The sequence below is a fragment of the Salvia splendens genome, chromosome 12, assembly GCF_004379255.2.
Source record: "Salvia splendens isolate huo1 chromosome 12, SspV2, whole genome shotgun sequence".
Taxonomy (NCBI): domain Eukaryota; kingdom Viridiplantae; phylum Streptophyta; class Magnoliopsida; order Lamiales; family Lamiaceae; genus Salvia; species Salvia splendens.
Genome location: NC_056043.1, coordinates 10,577,337 through 10,589,509, shown reverse-complemented (window position 1 = coordinate 10,589,509; position 12,173 = coordinate 10,577,337). Strand labels below are relative to the sequence as shown.

General features: G+C 35.4%; 2 protein-coding genes across 2 annotated transcripts; one reads left to right on the top strand and one right to left on the bottom strand.

The window, feature by feature from the left end:
- LOC121757522 (F-box only protein 6-like) lies at positions 1-1,741 on the bottom strand. Its single transcript, XM_042153051.1, has 3 exons — positions 1,727-1,741; positions 1,535-1,638; positions 1-1,114 (listed from the first exon to the last, which is right to left on the bottom strand). The coding sequence occupies exons 1-3, from the start codon at positions 1,739-1,741 to the stop codon at positions 34-36; spliced, it is 1,200 nt and encodes a 399-aa protein (XP_042008985.1). The 3' UTR covers positions 1-33.
- Positions 1,742-2,918: 1,177 nt separating this feature from the next.
- Positions 2,919-3,663, top strand: LOC121757521. The gene is made up of 2 exons (XM_042153050.1): positions 2,919-3,302; positions 3,364-3,663. The coding sequence occupies exons 1-2, from the start codon at positions 2,919-2,921 to the stop codon at positions 3,661-3,663; spliced, it is 684 nt and encodes a 227-aa protein (XP_042008984.1).
- Positions 3,664-12,173: the final 8,510 nt, after the last annotated feature.

Sequence of the window (12,173 nt, the reverse complement as noted above, 5' to 3'; positions counted from 1 at the left end):
TGAAAAGTAGTGCCGGTGTCAATCGAAGGGGTCTTACTGGGTCCGGGTATGAAGCTTGCGCCATTCCCGGGTGGATAGGTGGTACGTAAAAAGTCGGTTCATGTGGCTAGTTGCGAGGGATAGCATAAGCAAGGCTTTGTTACCCAGGCAACTCATTGTAACATTCTTCTTTCCATGAAACTCCAAGCACAATTTGTTTGGCATTCTGTCAACCTCGTTCCACAGCAGAGTCGTCATCTCCAACTCCCATATGCATACGCATGATGCTGCATTCTCCTTCAGCAGCCCCACCAGCATGATCCTTCCCTCGCTCTCCGCCACTGTGTGACCTCTCAGACTCATGTGAGGAGGGTTGGGGACTATGTACTGTCTCCACATCCCGGTGTTCACCTCATATGACAGGAGCCTGTCCGGCCCTGACTGCATGAAATACAGCCTCCCCTCAATTGAAACCGCCTCACACATGAACGCCCTGAGCGCTAGTGGAAGCTTGATACTCGGGGGCATGCTTCCTGGACTAATCCAAGAGTTATTAGCAGAGTCCAACACTTGGAAGTCCCCCTCACTACCAACACAAAGGATCTTATACCCACCATTCTGCATCTGCGTCATCCCTACAGCTATACGCGGCCACTCCGGCTTCCCACACCTGGCTGGCAACTCCTTGAATGACCTTGTCAGAGGGTTACACACGTAGAAGCTTCTGTGGCTGTAGTCAGCGAAGCAGATGAGACCTCCAGCTGATGCCACTGGAAACAGGGACATTTTGGTTGGAAAAGCAGGCAAAGTTGGATGGCGCCACTTGTTCGATGAAGGATCATACACTGCTCCCGTTCTTGTATATTCGCTCTCGTTGGTGATGCCATAGAACCAAGGCTTTGCGTGCTTTACTTCCCCATATTGCTGGGTGAAGCTTTGAGAAGTAAGCAATGAATTCCACTTCCGACAAACTGAACGGAACCGGAAAAACGTTGCTATCGGAACTCTTGCTAGTACACCTTCAAACAAATCCTCAGGAAAATCTTTCCAGATCTCATTTCCAATTCCACAATTACGCCCCTTTCTACCTTTCTTTGAGGCTCTAGCTTTGCCCGATTCAACCATTTTTATATTTCTCAGTGAATTCAAAGACAACTCACAATAATATTATTGATGATAAAGTCTGCCCAAATTATACTGTAAAACTAACCCTAATCTAGGAAAGAAAATCAAAGCACAATAATTTGCATATATTTATTCTAATTAACTAGGTAATCAAATAAATATCAAAACGAACTATAACATTTTATGCAATTTAGATATATATATATATATATATATAGACATATCCTTGATCGTCAATCACATGCAGAAATATCTCCAACATTATCTTGCCCCATAACTAAAACGAACTACTACACATTTTAACCATAACATATTGTACATAAATCACATCAAACAATTAGTACATAATCATGTATTCAGTTTCCATAAGCATAGTTAAAGAAGATAATCAACTCTCGAAGAAGTGAGATAATTAACTGAACATATTTACTTGAACTCTTGGTAGAGGACTCCGAGGATAGAGAGCTCTGCATCCAATGAAATGCTGGCTAACTTGAACTCTTGGTAGAGGACTCCGAGGATAGAGATCGAGCTCTGCATCCAATGAAATGCTGGCTACAAGAAGCTGTATGTATGTGTATCTGCTGCCATTTCTTGCACACACACATGTTCATTATCTCACTATGTCATCTTCCATTATTCCACTATCGCATTTTCCTGAATCCATCAATTTTACTATCTTTCCTTCGTTCCACAATTTCCATGCCTGTTTGATGTCCACAATCTAACAAAAAATCGAGACATCCGATATATATTCATCTGTTGAACTTATTTCCTTGCCTTGATAAACTCTCTTCTTCAACTCAACTTACTCAGTTTTCTCCTCAGGCCATAAATCAGCTCATTTGTGGCCTCAAAAAACTCCAATATTTGCACTTTCTCAGATATTCTTAAGCGATGAGAGGCAAGCCAGGAGAAGTACCATGCTGTTTTCAACTCCAAAAACCAATAAACTGCCAGTTTCTCCTCTTGTTATCAATGTACAAAACATGCCTATAAACTTAACCAATGAATTTCTGCAGCCATCTGCCTGGAAATGGTTGTATATATACAGATGGATGGACAATATATTTTTACAGAGCGAAGAAAAATAGGAGATTCATTATTGTTCTGGCTGTGTCTACATTTTCCCAGACAAATTACAATTCATCCCATTTCTGCATGTATCTCAGACAAAATGTAGTATTATTTTGCAGATCTGTGCTAATGTCAGAGGGCACAAAGCTATATATAATATGTATACACTACACATGCAGACGACTTTTATTAGAAGAGCTGTCACATTTTCATGCATGAATACAGATCCAAAGTGAAGTATATTACAGGTTGGCTAAACAATAGTGAAGTTTGTATGCATCTCAGACAAAATGAAGAAACAAAATATTATTTGGCAGATCTGTGCATCTGTAGGAGGGTACAGAGCTATATAATATGTACACAACCCGATGAATGAACGATATGCACGTGTGATCTCTCTCATTCATTGCAAGGTCAACTGTGCTGTAGAGATAATAATGACACTTTGATTGTTGATCTACAGATAATATAATGGTATACACTGATCCTTTGTTTCTTCCACAAGAACACAACCGGAAATGCCCTCATGCGTTGCACTAATATATTGTTTACGATAACTATATTTTAAGGCAATCAAACTCACCATCATCTGTCATTGAGAAAATAATGAAGATTCCTCATGTCCTCTTCCCTACTTCTATATATTAAGCACATACACATCACAATTTTCTTCATTCAATCATCAATTCAATTCTAGCCTTTATTTTCATCAAGAACAAAAATCAAAAAAGAAAACAATGGCTCTTCATCACGGCCGCTCTCTTAGTTTCCCATCTTCATCCCATCCTGCTGTTTCACAGTTCAATGACAACTTATCCAGATTGAGGTCATCAGAAGCTACTTGTTCATCGCTCTCATCATTCAATGGAAAAATAAATGGCCTGAGAAACTTGGATGAGAGCATTGACGATTTGCTTCTTTTGTCTCACATTCAACAGATTGTTTCGGAGGAATGTGTGGATGATTACATTAAGCTATTGGATGCTTGCAGTTCAGTTACAGATGTCGTCTCTTTTGCAAAGGAAGATTTTAGAGATCTTCTGTCTTCAATAAGGAGAAAGGATGTTCAAGGCATCAATGCCTACCTTGCTTCCCGAAATAAGTCGAAGAAAATGATACAAGTGTTTGAAGAACTTGAGGCGTAACACCTCGGCCACTTGTGATAATGGTTCCATATTGAAGGATGCAGAGTCTGTTGCCATTTCCACGCTCGAGTCTCTGTTGTCCTACGTGTTGGGAACCAAGGTGCACGAAAGCAAGAGATCCTTGCTGTCAAAGCTGATGCATTCAAAGAAAGTATCCGCTGACAAAAATGAGTTCAACAAGGTGGAATCATTCTTGCAACTGAACCAAGAAAGCGAGCTCGTGAATCACATAAAAGAGATGGATTCAGACATTCAAGTTGTTAAAGAAGATCTCGAATCAATCTTCAGGCAGTTGATCAAAACCAGAGTTTCCCTTCTCAACATTCTCAACAATTAGACTCGTTATGAGATCAACAATTTTGTAGATTACAAAAAATGAAACAGTATGATGTATAGTTGTATATTTCCTTGATCATCAACCTAACAAAATTCTCAAATATTTCTACTACATGGCTTGTCTTTTTGCTTTCTCTTATATTTATTTTATCATTAAACAAAGATAAAAATGAAAAAAAAATCATTTAACTCCCATGTAGATAGATTCTTATCTGCATGTTTTAACGGGATAATTACATGTTTTGTGCAAAATGTTTTACCTTTGTTTCAATTTAGTACAAAAAGTATTAAGTTTACATATTTCATACAAAAAGTTTACTTAGTGTTCCAAAATAATACATTCTGTTAAGTCCCTACTAACACCGTTACTTCCAATTACATCATACATACAAAAAGTTCCATCAATGTTTCAAATTTGTACAAAAAGTTTAAATTAAAACTTTTCATTAATTATTTCAAACACAATTATTTTTATTACTCGCAAAAATAAAATACACATAGTAAAAAAATCACCACTCTTCACCATCAAATTAGCGAATTGCATTTTATTGTCGAAACTTTCTAATGTAACAATGGAGAATACATGCACCTAAAAAGATATTGAATCTTTTTTGTCAAAATAAAATATCAACTTATTGACTGTTTGAAGCTCAAATTAGCCATTTTGTAAAGATGAAATATGAACTTATTTTATACTGTGTTCTATAAAGAATACAATAAAAAAAATAGAGTATATTGAGAGACATAATTTTTTTAAACTACGATCAATTGCTGGAAGAATTGATTTTTTAGAGTGATTAATTATATTAATTCTCTAATTATTCTTTTATTATGATGATAAGTTGGACAAATTATAAACTAACTATTTGTGTTTAAAATATTTAACGGAATGTATTAATTTAAAACACTAATGTAACTTTTTGTATAAAATATGTAAATTTAATACTTTTGTACTAAATTGAAACAAAGGTAAAACATTTTGTATGAAACATGTAATTACCCCTGTTTTAACTTGCTGTCTAGAAAAGATTAATGTAGTTAAAAAGGAAGAAAAATTTTCAAAGAATATAATAACTCACAACAAATATGATGAATTCAAGAACACGAGGGACTTGCATTGTTTATGTTATCATATTTTTGAGATTCCAATTGTCTCTCAAGTGAGAACAGTTATTGACGTTGTATCACATGCTTTCGCCAGATAAAAACCACCAATCACACAAAATCTCAATTCTTCTTTATTCTATTGAATAAAGGTGTAAATTATTTTAAGTTAATTATTTCTATCGCCCGATTAATTCTATTGACCCTAATAAATTCAAGAGTTAGCTAATTCTATTTGTCACGCCCGCCCATACTAGGGGTGTTACAAACGAGGCGATCGTGACCAAGGGACAAACATTTAAGAATAGCATTTAAGCATTTCATAAGATAGGCTCAATTAACTTAAAAGAATAATATATATCAGAGTGTATGATACACAGAGTGCAAACTCGACTTTAGCTCCAAACAAATGGGAAAAGCTCGAATAAAATTAGAGTGTCTTTTCAACAATCAGCAACTCGAGATAAAATTTTCTCAACAATACTTGGCGGAAGAAACAATATTCAGCGGAAGCATTTCGAGAGTAGAATAATGTCATGTATGAAGACACAACATATTCTGAAACTTTCATAGACATCTTCTTCACTTTTATGCTCAACATCGCCCGCCGTCATCACTGCTCAACCTGCACATTTTTAAAAGAAATGCAGGGCTGAGTACTTGGTGTACTCAGTGGACACGTGCCGAAAATATATTTATAAAAACAGATTTTGTCAAGCCACTCTTTGAGTGAACTCGGAGTTTTAGGAAAAGTCCGAGAACACTAAACATTTTTTTACCTTTTTCAAAAGCGATCTTTCGATCTATTTTCCTGAAACATATGCCGTATCTGACAACCCGATTTCACTATCTCTTGTTCATTCATCAATCCACTCATCATTCCTTTCATCATTCATCATTCCTTAACATTCAAGTGCCGGGGAAGTGGTTACCTCCCACGGTCTCCCATCAATCCATTCCATTCATCGTTGCAGTCAGATAGGCATAGTTCCAAAACAAAATATGGCTTGACATAACCTCTTCAACTTTATTTTCCTCAAAACGTTTTTTTGAGACATAAATCATTTTTCTCAGTCAAGATCGAGCATCATCTCATATCACATAAACAAGTCGAGCAAATCACAAATCACTCGATATATCAACACATATTTCACGTAACATCACTTTCACTTTGATCACATATAACATGATGCTTCGAAAGCCCACGTAAAAACTTCTCGTAAAAAAAACTGTACGGTAACTAGAAAGCCCACGTAAAAACTTCTCGTAAAAACTGTACGGTAACTAGAAAGCCCACGTAAAAACTTCTCGTAAAAACTGTACGATAACTAGAAAGCCCACCTCGTTCGTTTAAAGCCTTCACGCCGTGCTCCTCTCTTTCTCCTCTTCTCTTTCTCGGCTACGCTCACGCCGCCACCACGCTACCGCCACCGCTGCTGTATGCGCGGCGGCTCGCCGTCGCGGTCCGCCCCAGCCACCGGCGCCGAGGATCTCCCCCAGCCACCGACGCCGTTCCCGACAGGTAGGTGGTCGGAAATTCGTTCCTCCATCCCCTCTCTCTTCTCTCTCTCGGATTTGGTTCTCGATTGTGAAGTAAAGAATGAAGTGAAGGGAGGTTATATATATAGAAAAAATTTTCACAAAAGACAAAATTTCACGTCTTTTCGTTTTGATGCGACGAGTCATTAATGCAGCCGTCGTTGGAAAACGTGCCTGATGCGACGTGGTTCTTATCCACTTTTCGTCTTGATGTGACGCGGTTCTTATCCAACTTTTCATCTTGATTTGATGTCGAAAGTGTATTTGATACGTGGTCTATTCTTTCGTGTAGGTATCATTTTGGGCTCGTAACAATTGGGTTTCAAATTGGGCTAGGAAAGAATAATTGTTTGGCCCCAAAAGTGAAATACTTCTCTCGATAAAAGAAACAAGGTCGAAAAATTTTCAAGTGTACAAACGACGGTCCTTTCAAGAACACAAAATAAAAAGGTAGAAAAAGTCGGGGTGTTACACTATTGACCCTAATAAATTCAAGAGTTAGCTATGCAATTGAATGAATAAAGCTCAAAAAATAATCAAACAACCCCAAGAGCAAGGTAAATACGAAATCACTTGGATAGAAGCTATGAAATTAGTGCTCTTCACCAAGAACTCTACAATGGAGGTTGAAATCCTCATTTTCACGGCTAATTCAAAAGCTAACACCATTAGTGCTCTACTATCTTTTCCATTTTATGCTCAAGAAGATGAACTATCTCTTAGGAATACTTGTATTTATTTTAGTTCTTGGATAGAAATTTTTAGTTCTCTTTATTTATAAAATGAAATGTGTCTTTTTGAATTTATAGGTATAAGATGGATGAAGATTTAGCAGATTCTGATATTGATATTAATCTTGATGAGCTAGATGGTATTTTAACATTTGAAGACAGTTACAACGATTTAATAGATGATATCAATATCAATTATTTGAATGACGGTATGGATGTTATTTCTCTACATGTTGATGTAGGGAGAGATGAGAGAGGTAGTGAATATGATGGTATGGATGCTATTTCTCTATATGATTAATTTATTGATAAAGAAGATGAGATTTGGGTAGAAGATAAAGCTCAAGAGAGTGTGTTTAATGAAATGGAAAATATTCACTCTAGTAATAGTGATGCGGAAGGAAGGACGATGTGGCATGTGTTCAATGCTGAGAGAGATATGAAGAACCCAAAGTTCCATCATAGGGATGTTATTTACAAACAAGGAAGTGTTGAAGCGGGCTATTAGACAAAGTTCGGTATACCATACTTTTGTTATGCCGTACCAAAGTTCGGTATACCATACTTTTGCGGTATACCTTACTTTCAATATAAATGAAAATTGAATATTTGAGTTTTTAGAATACTATTTATATTTTATAATAATTTAAATAATATACGGGGTATTAAATACTAGTATATTTTATTCATATTATATTATATTTCACAATAAATTATAATTTAAAAATATATAAAATACTTTATATATTATCATATTCATATTTTACGGTATATATCTTAAATGATGGTATATACCGAATTTAGGTATGCCGCGGTATATAAAAATTCATACCTTTACCTTACCGAAATATTTCAGTAAGGTATCATATCGTACCAAAAATCACGGTATACCAAAAATTCGATACTTTCGGTATTTTTTCGGTACGATAAGGCCGGTATTTCGGCATTTCGGTATTTTTTCCCCAGCCCTAATCTTCGTGCTCAAAAAATTTGTACCAAATTAGTTGGGACGGAGGGAGTAGAAAGGAGTGAATGGAAATTTCCATATTGGTGTGGTGTCGTGGGGTGTCAATGTAAGTATTTTTATTTGCTTAGTTGGTGTATTTGTGTGGTATTTTTTTTGTTTGGTTAGGCAAATATTAAAAAAAAAAATTCAAAAAAACATAGTTTCATTTTGGTTGAAAGAGTATGCTCTCCTATAAAATTGCATAATACTTCCTCCGTATTCAAAAAATAGAAACAATTGAAACGGCACGTGTTTTAATGCATAATTAGTAAAGTAAGGGAGAATAATTGATAAAGTAAGAAAGAAGAAAAGAAAAATGAGTAGAGTAAGAGAGAGGAAAAGAAAAAGTAGTGAAAGTAGAGTTAGTGGATTGTGGGGTCCATGTCCTAAAATAGAAATATTCTAAAGTTTCTATTTTTAAGGAACGGTCCAAAATGAAAATAGTTGCTATTTTTAAAAAACGGATGGAGTATGATAGAAAGATGAATGGTTGAGTGAATCTTGAAACCTTTTCAAGATATGGATACTTATAGAAGTTAGTTGTCGCAATCAACGTAGGCTAATGTTATTGAAGTAAATGAGAAAAGTGGATGGCATAGATTTTAATAAGAAATTAGTAAAATAAGATAACGAATGAGAAAAAGTGGATAAAGTACGAGAGAGAATGAATAAAAGCTGATAAAGTATTTTAGAGATATTTTTCATTTTTGGATGATACTATTTTTTATGGACGGACCGAAATGGAAAGATAACACTATTTTTTGTGGATGGATTGAGTATTTTATTCGCCCCCTCCCATTTCATATCCTGGATCTGCCACTGGTGTGATGGCTTCATTAGCCTATTGGATGTTTGCAGAGCTGCTAAAGATTTCATCTCCGTTGCAAAGCAAGATTTAAGGGATCTTTTCTCTACTATAAGGAGAAATGAAAGTCAGTTGTAAGAATGTTTCCATGTTGAAAGATGTAGAGTCTGTTGTCATTTCTTTGCTCGAGTCGCTATTGTCCTAAGTGTCGGGAACAAAGAGTCGAGAAAGGAAGAGCAAATTATATATACTCCATCTGTCCTTGAAAATTTGTCACTTATTTTCGTTTTCGTTCATCCCTAAAAATTTGTCACCTTTCACTTTTATCATTTTTTGTTGTGATCTCACATTCCATTAACTCATTCCTAATATATAGAAGTAGGTATCACGTGCCACTAACTTTTTCAACCTACTTTCTATTACATATCCTAAAACTCATGGCGGTCAAATGGTGACAAAGTATTAGGGACGGGGAAGTACTATATTCTATTATTCTACATATATATGGTACTATGAAATATTCTATATATGTATGGACATATTTTATATATGTACAACGTTCCATGATTTCCATTATCATTAAATCTTCCTTGTTCCTTACCTTTTTACTAATGCTTTCCTTTCCATGTTGACAGACACACCATGCAACATATTCTTGCAGCACACGCAGTGAAAATATAGTCGAAGATGAGTGGGTTTTATTAGAAAAAGTAGAAGAAAAATATATGATCGATATAATTTGGTAAACCCTTAACCTAGCGTGTAAAATACTTGGCACTAAACTCTATATATATTATAAACCCTTCGCCTCCACCAAACAACACACATACATTCCTTCATTAAATATCAAATACCTAAACCACAAGAAAAAAAATAAATTCTACAATGGCTTCTTCTTCTCTCTCAAAAACCCTAACCTTGGCCCTTGTTTTGGCTATTGCGTTTTGCATTCTGAGTTCCGACGTGGATGCCGGTAGGCCAGGGAGAATGACAGCAGTGGAAGCAGATGTTTCGGTGACGACTTTGAAGAATTTTAGGGAAGATAAGGACAAACTTTTCCTCGTCAGTCTTCCAAAGGGAGTACCCATTCCTCCATCTGGTCCTTCCAAAAGGATCAATTCTGCTCCTCTAAATTGATGATTTCTCAATCACACCACCTATTACCTATTATAGACTATTTCTATCTTTTTTCTTTTTGTTTGATTTTATGTTAGAGAGGTATTGATAGTTAGTTCTTTTTTTGGAGTAGTTTCCTGCAACACTCGGTATTAGAATTTGTTTCTCAAAAAAGGAGAAGTGAATACACGGATTTGGTGATCACCCCACCTCGCTTATAAAATGTTTTGGTTCGATTTATGTTATAGATGCATTGATAATACTTTTTTACCGCGCGCAAAATCTAAATTTATTTATATAAAATTGAAGTTCATTTGTTCATTTTATACTTACATTAATTTTTGTCTTTTTCCTTTTACCTTGAAAGGCATAACTACATAGTACATATTAAAGAATCACTATTGTTAGTTTTGGTGGTAACTAACTAATTTTTTCATTTTTCTTCCGAAGGTTAAACAATTTCTTAAAATTCGTGTCGGTACGGATGGATTACATAATATATGTTCTGATCATCTATCATACAAACCCAGCAAATTAAGACGTGAAACATCAAGCATTTAGAAGGCAATGCATGCAAACCTCCGATGTCACAAGTTGCTCATGATCTCCAGCCTTTACATCACAATCAAATTGGAATAGTAGTCAACGTTCACCACTTCCACCCCCACATTGATCGAGTGCTTCTGTTCTACAACAACCCAGACCATGGCCATTCGATAACAAGTGATGAGGGGCTTAAGCTCCTCCCAACTTGTTTTGTTTTTTTTTAAATATTTCTATTTTAAAAAGTTTCAAAATTTTCAGGATGTGTCTTTAGCCATCACTATGTTAATGCCTTTGAAGTCTAATGTTTAGAGATTAGTGAGAAGGAGGGGCTGAAATTTAAAATTGCAGATGAAAACTTAAAACAATGGCGGATAAAGAGTATTTGGGAAGAAGACGTTATAAAAAAGCACTAAACAAATAGTAATAAAACTTTGAAAGTAATTTTTTTTTACTTTTAATAAAATTTAAAGGGTCAGACGTGTTTAGGGAATTTCTCAAATTAAATTAGGGAAGAAGCCGTTATAAAAAAGTACTAAACAAATAGTAGTAATAAAACTTTGAAAGTAATTTTTTTTACTTTTAATAAAATAAGTGTCAGACGTGTTTCATTTAAATTTGGTAATTAACGTTTTTTTATTGAAGGGTTATTTCTTTTGTTTAATTTTTTATTGAAGGATTATTGAAGGGTTATTTCTTTTATTTGATTAATTTTATGAATTACTAGTATTTTTTGTATATATTTTTATAGTTATTTGTGATGGAATGTGATAAAATGCAAATTCTAAATATTTTAAAAACTTCAAACTATGATCTGAACCGTTAGAAAATATCAACAGATGATAAAAAAATAGCAACAAAAAATGTCAACACAATGTCAATGGTTGATGTTGTGTTGAAATTGTGTTGACATTGTGTTGACATCAAAATCTTGAAATTTCAAACTGTGTTGATGTTGTATTGAAAAGTTTGGAGTTTGTACAATATATAAGTTGCATTTTATCACTACCCTATTTGTGATTGTGATTTTTATAACTCTCTTTGTTTTCTAAAAATAGAATTTTTTTTCACAATATATGAGTTTGCATTTTTTTCTCTAAGAATAGAAACTCTCAATTTTTGGAAATAGATCCCGCAACCTACTAACACTGGTTACACTATTTTTTCTCATTCTCACTCTTAATTTATACATTTTTTTCATTTCCTCTCTGATAAGGCTCATTTCATGCATCGGTTTAACCCTTAAAATGTATGCTACTTGATCGGTTTATCGCACAAAACAAGTGTTAAAATGTGCAGAAATGCCACTTGACCAAGGCAGCAAGGCCGAACTGATCAAGCTAGTACAAAAGGTGAAAGAGGACCAAGAGTCGGGGGAATTGATCAAGGGGGAGTAATCAAGCAGTTAAGAAGGGGACCACTGGCTTCTGGAAGAAGGCACGAGAGGGAATGAGCTGGAATTGGCGCACCGTTCTGTTAGCAAGGACGACGTTCTAGAAAGGGACACGTGCTGGAATATGAGACGCAAGGACGGAGCTGAGTCACGAATCTGTAACCAAAAAGCGTCGTCATTCTAGAAGAACAGCACGTAGCAATCAATGAGTCGCTCACTCTCAGAATGAGCGAATATTCCCTGACAAGATCGTTATCCGGCTGGGGGTCGAATC

Coding starts and splice junctions, on each gene's coding strand:
- LOC121757522 (XM_042153051.1), bottom strand. Junction 1,115..1,534: donor GTCCTCTACCAAGAGTTCAA/GTAAATATGTTC, acceptor GAATTCACTGAG/AAATATAAAAATGGTTGAAT.
- LOC121757521 (XM_042153050.1), top strand. CDS start 2,919: ATGGCTCTTCATCACGGCCGCTCTCTTAGTTTCCCATCTTCATCCCAT. Junction 3,303..3,363: donor AGTCGAAGAAAATGATACAA/GTGTTTGAAGAA, acceptor TCCATATTGAAG/GATGCAGAGTCTGTTGCCAT.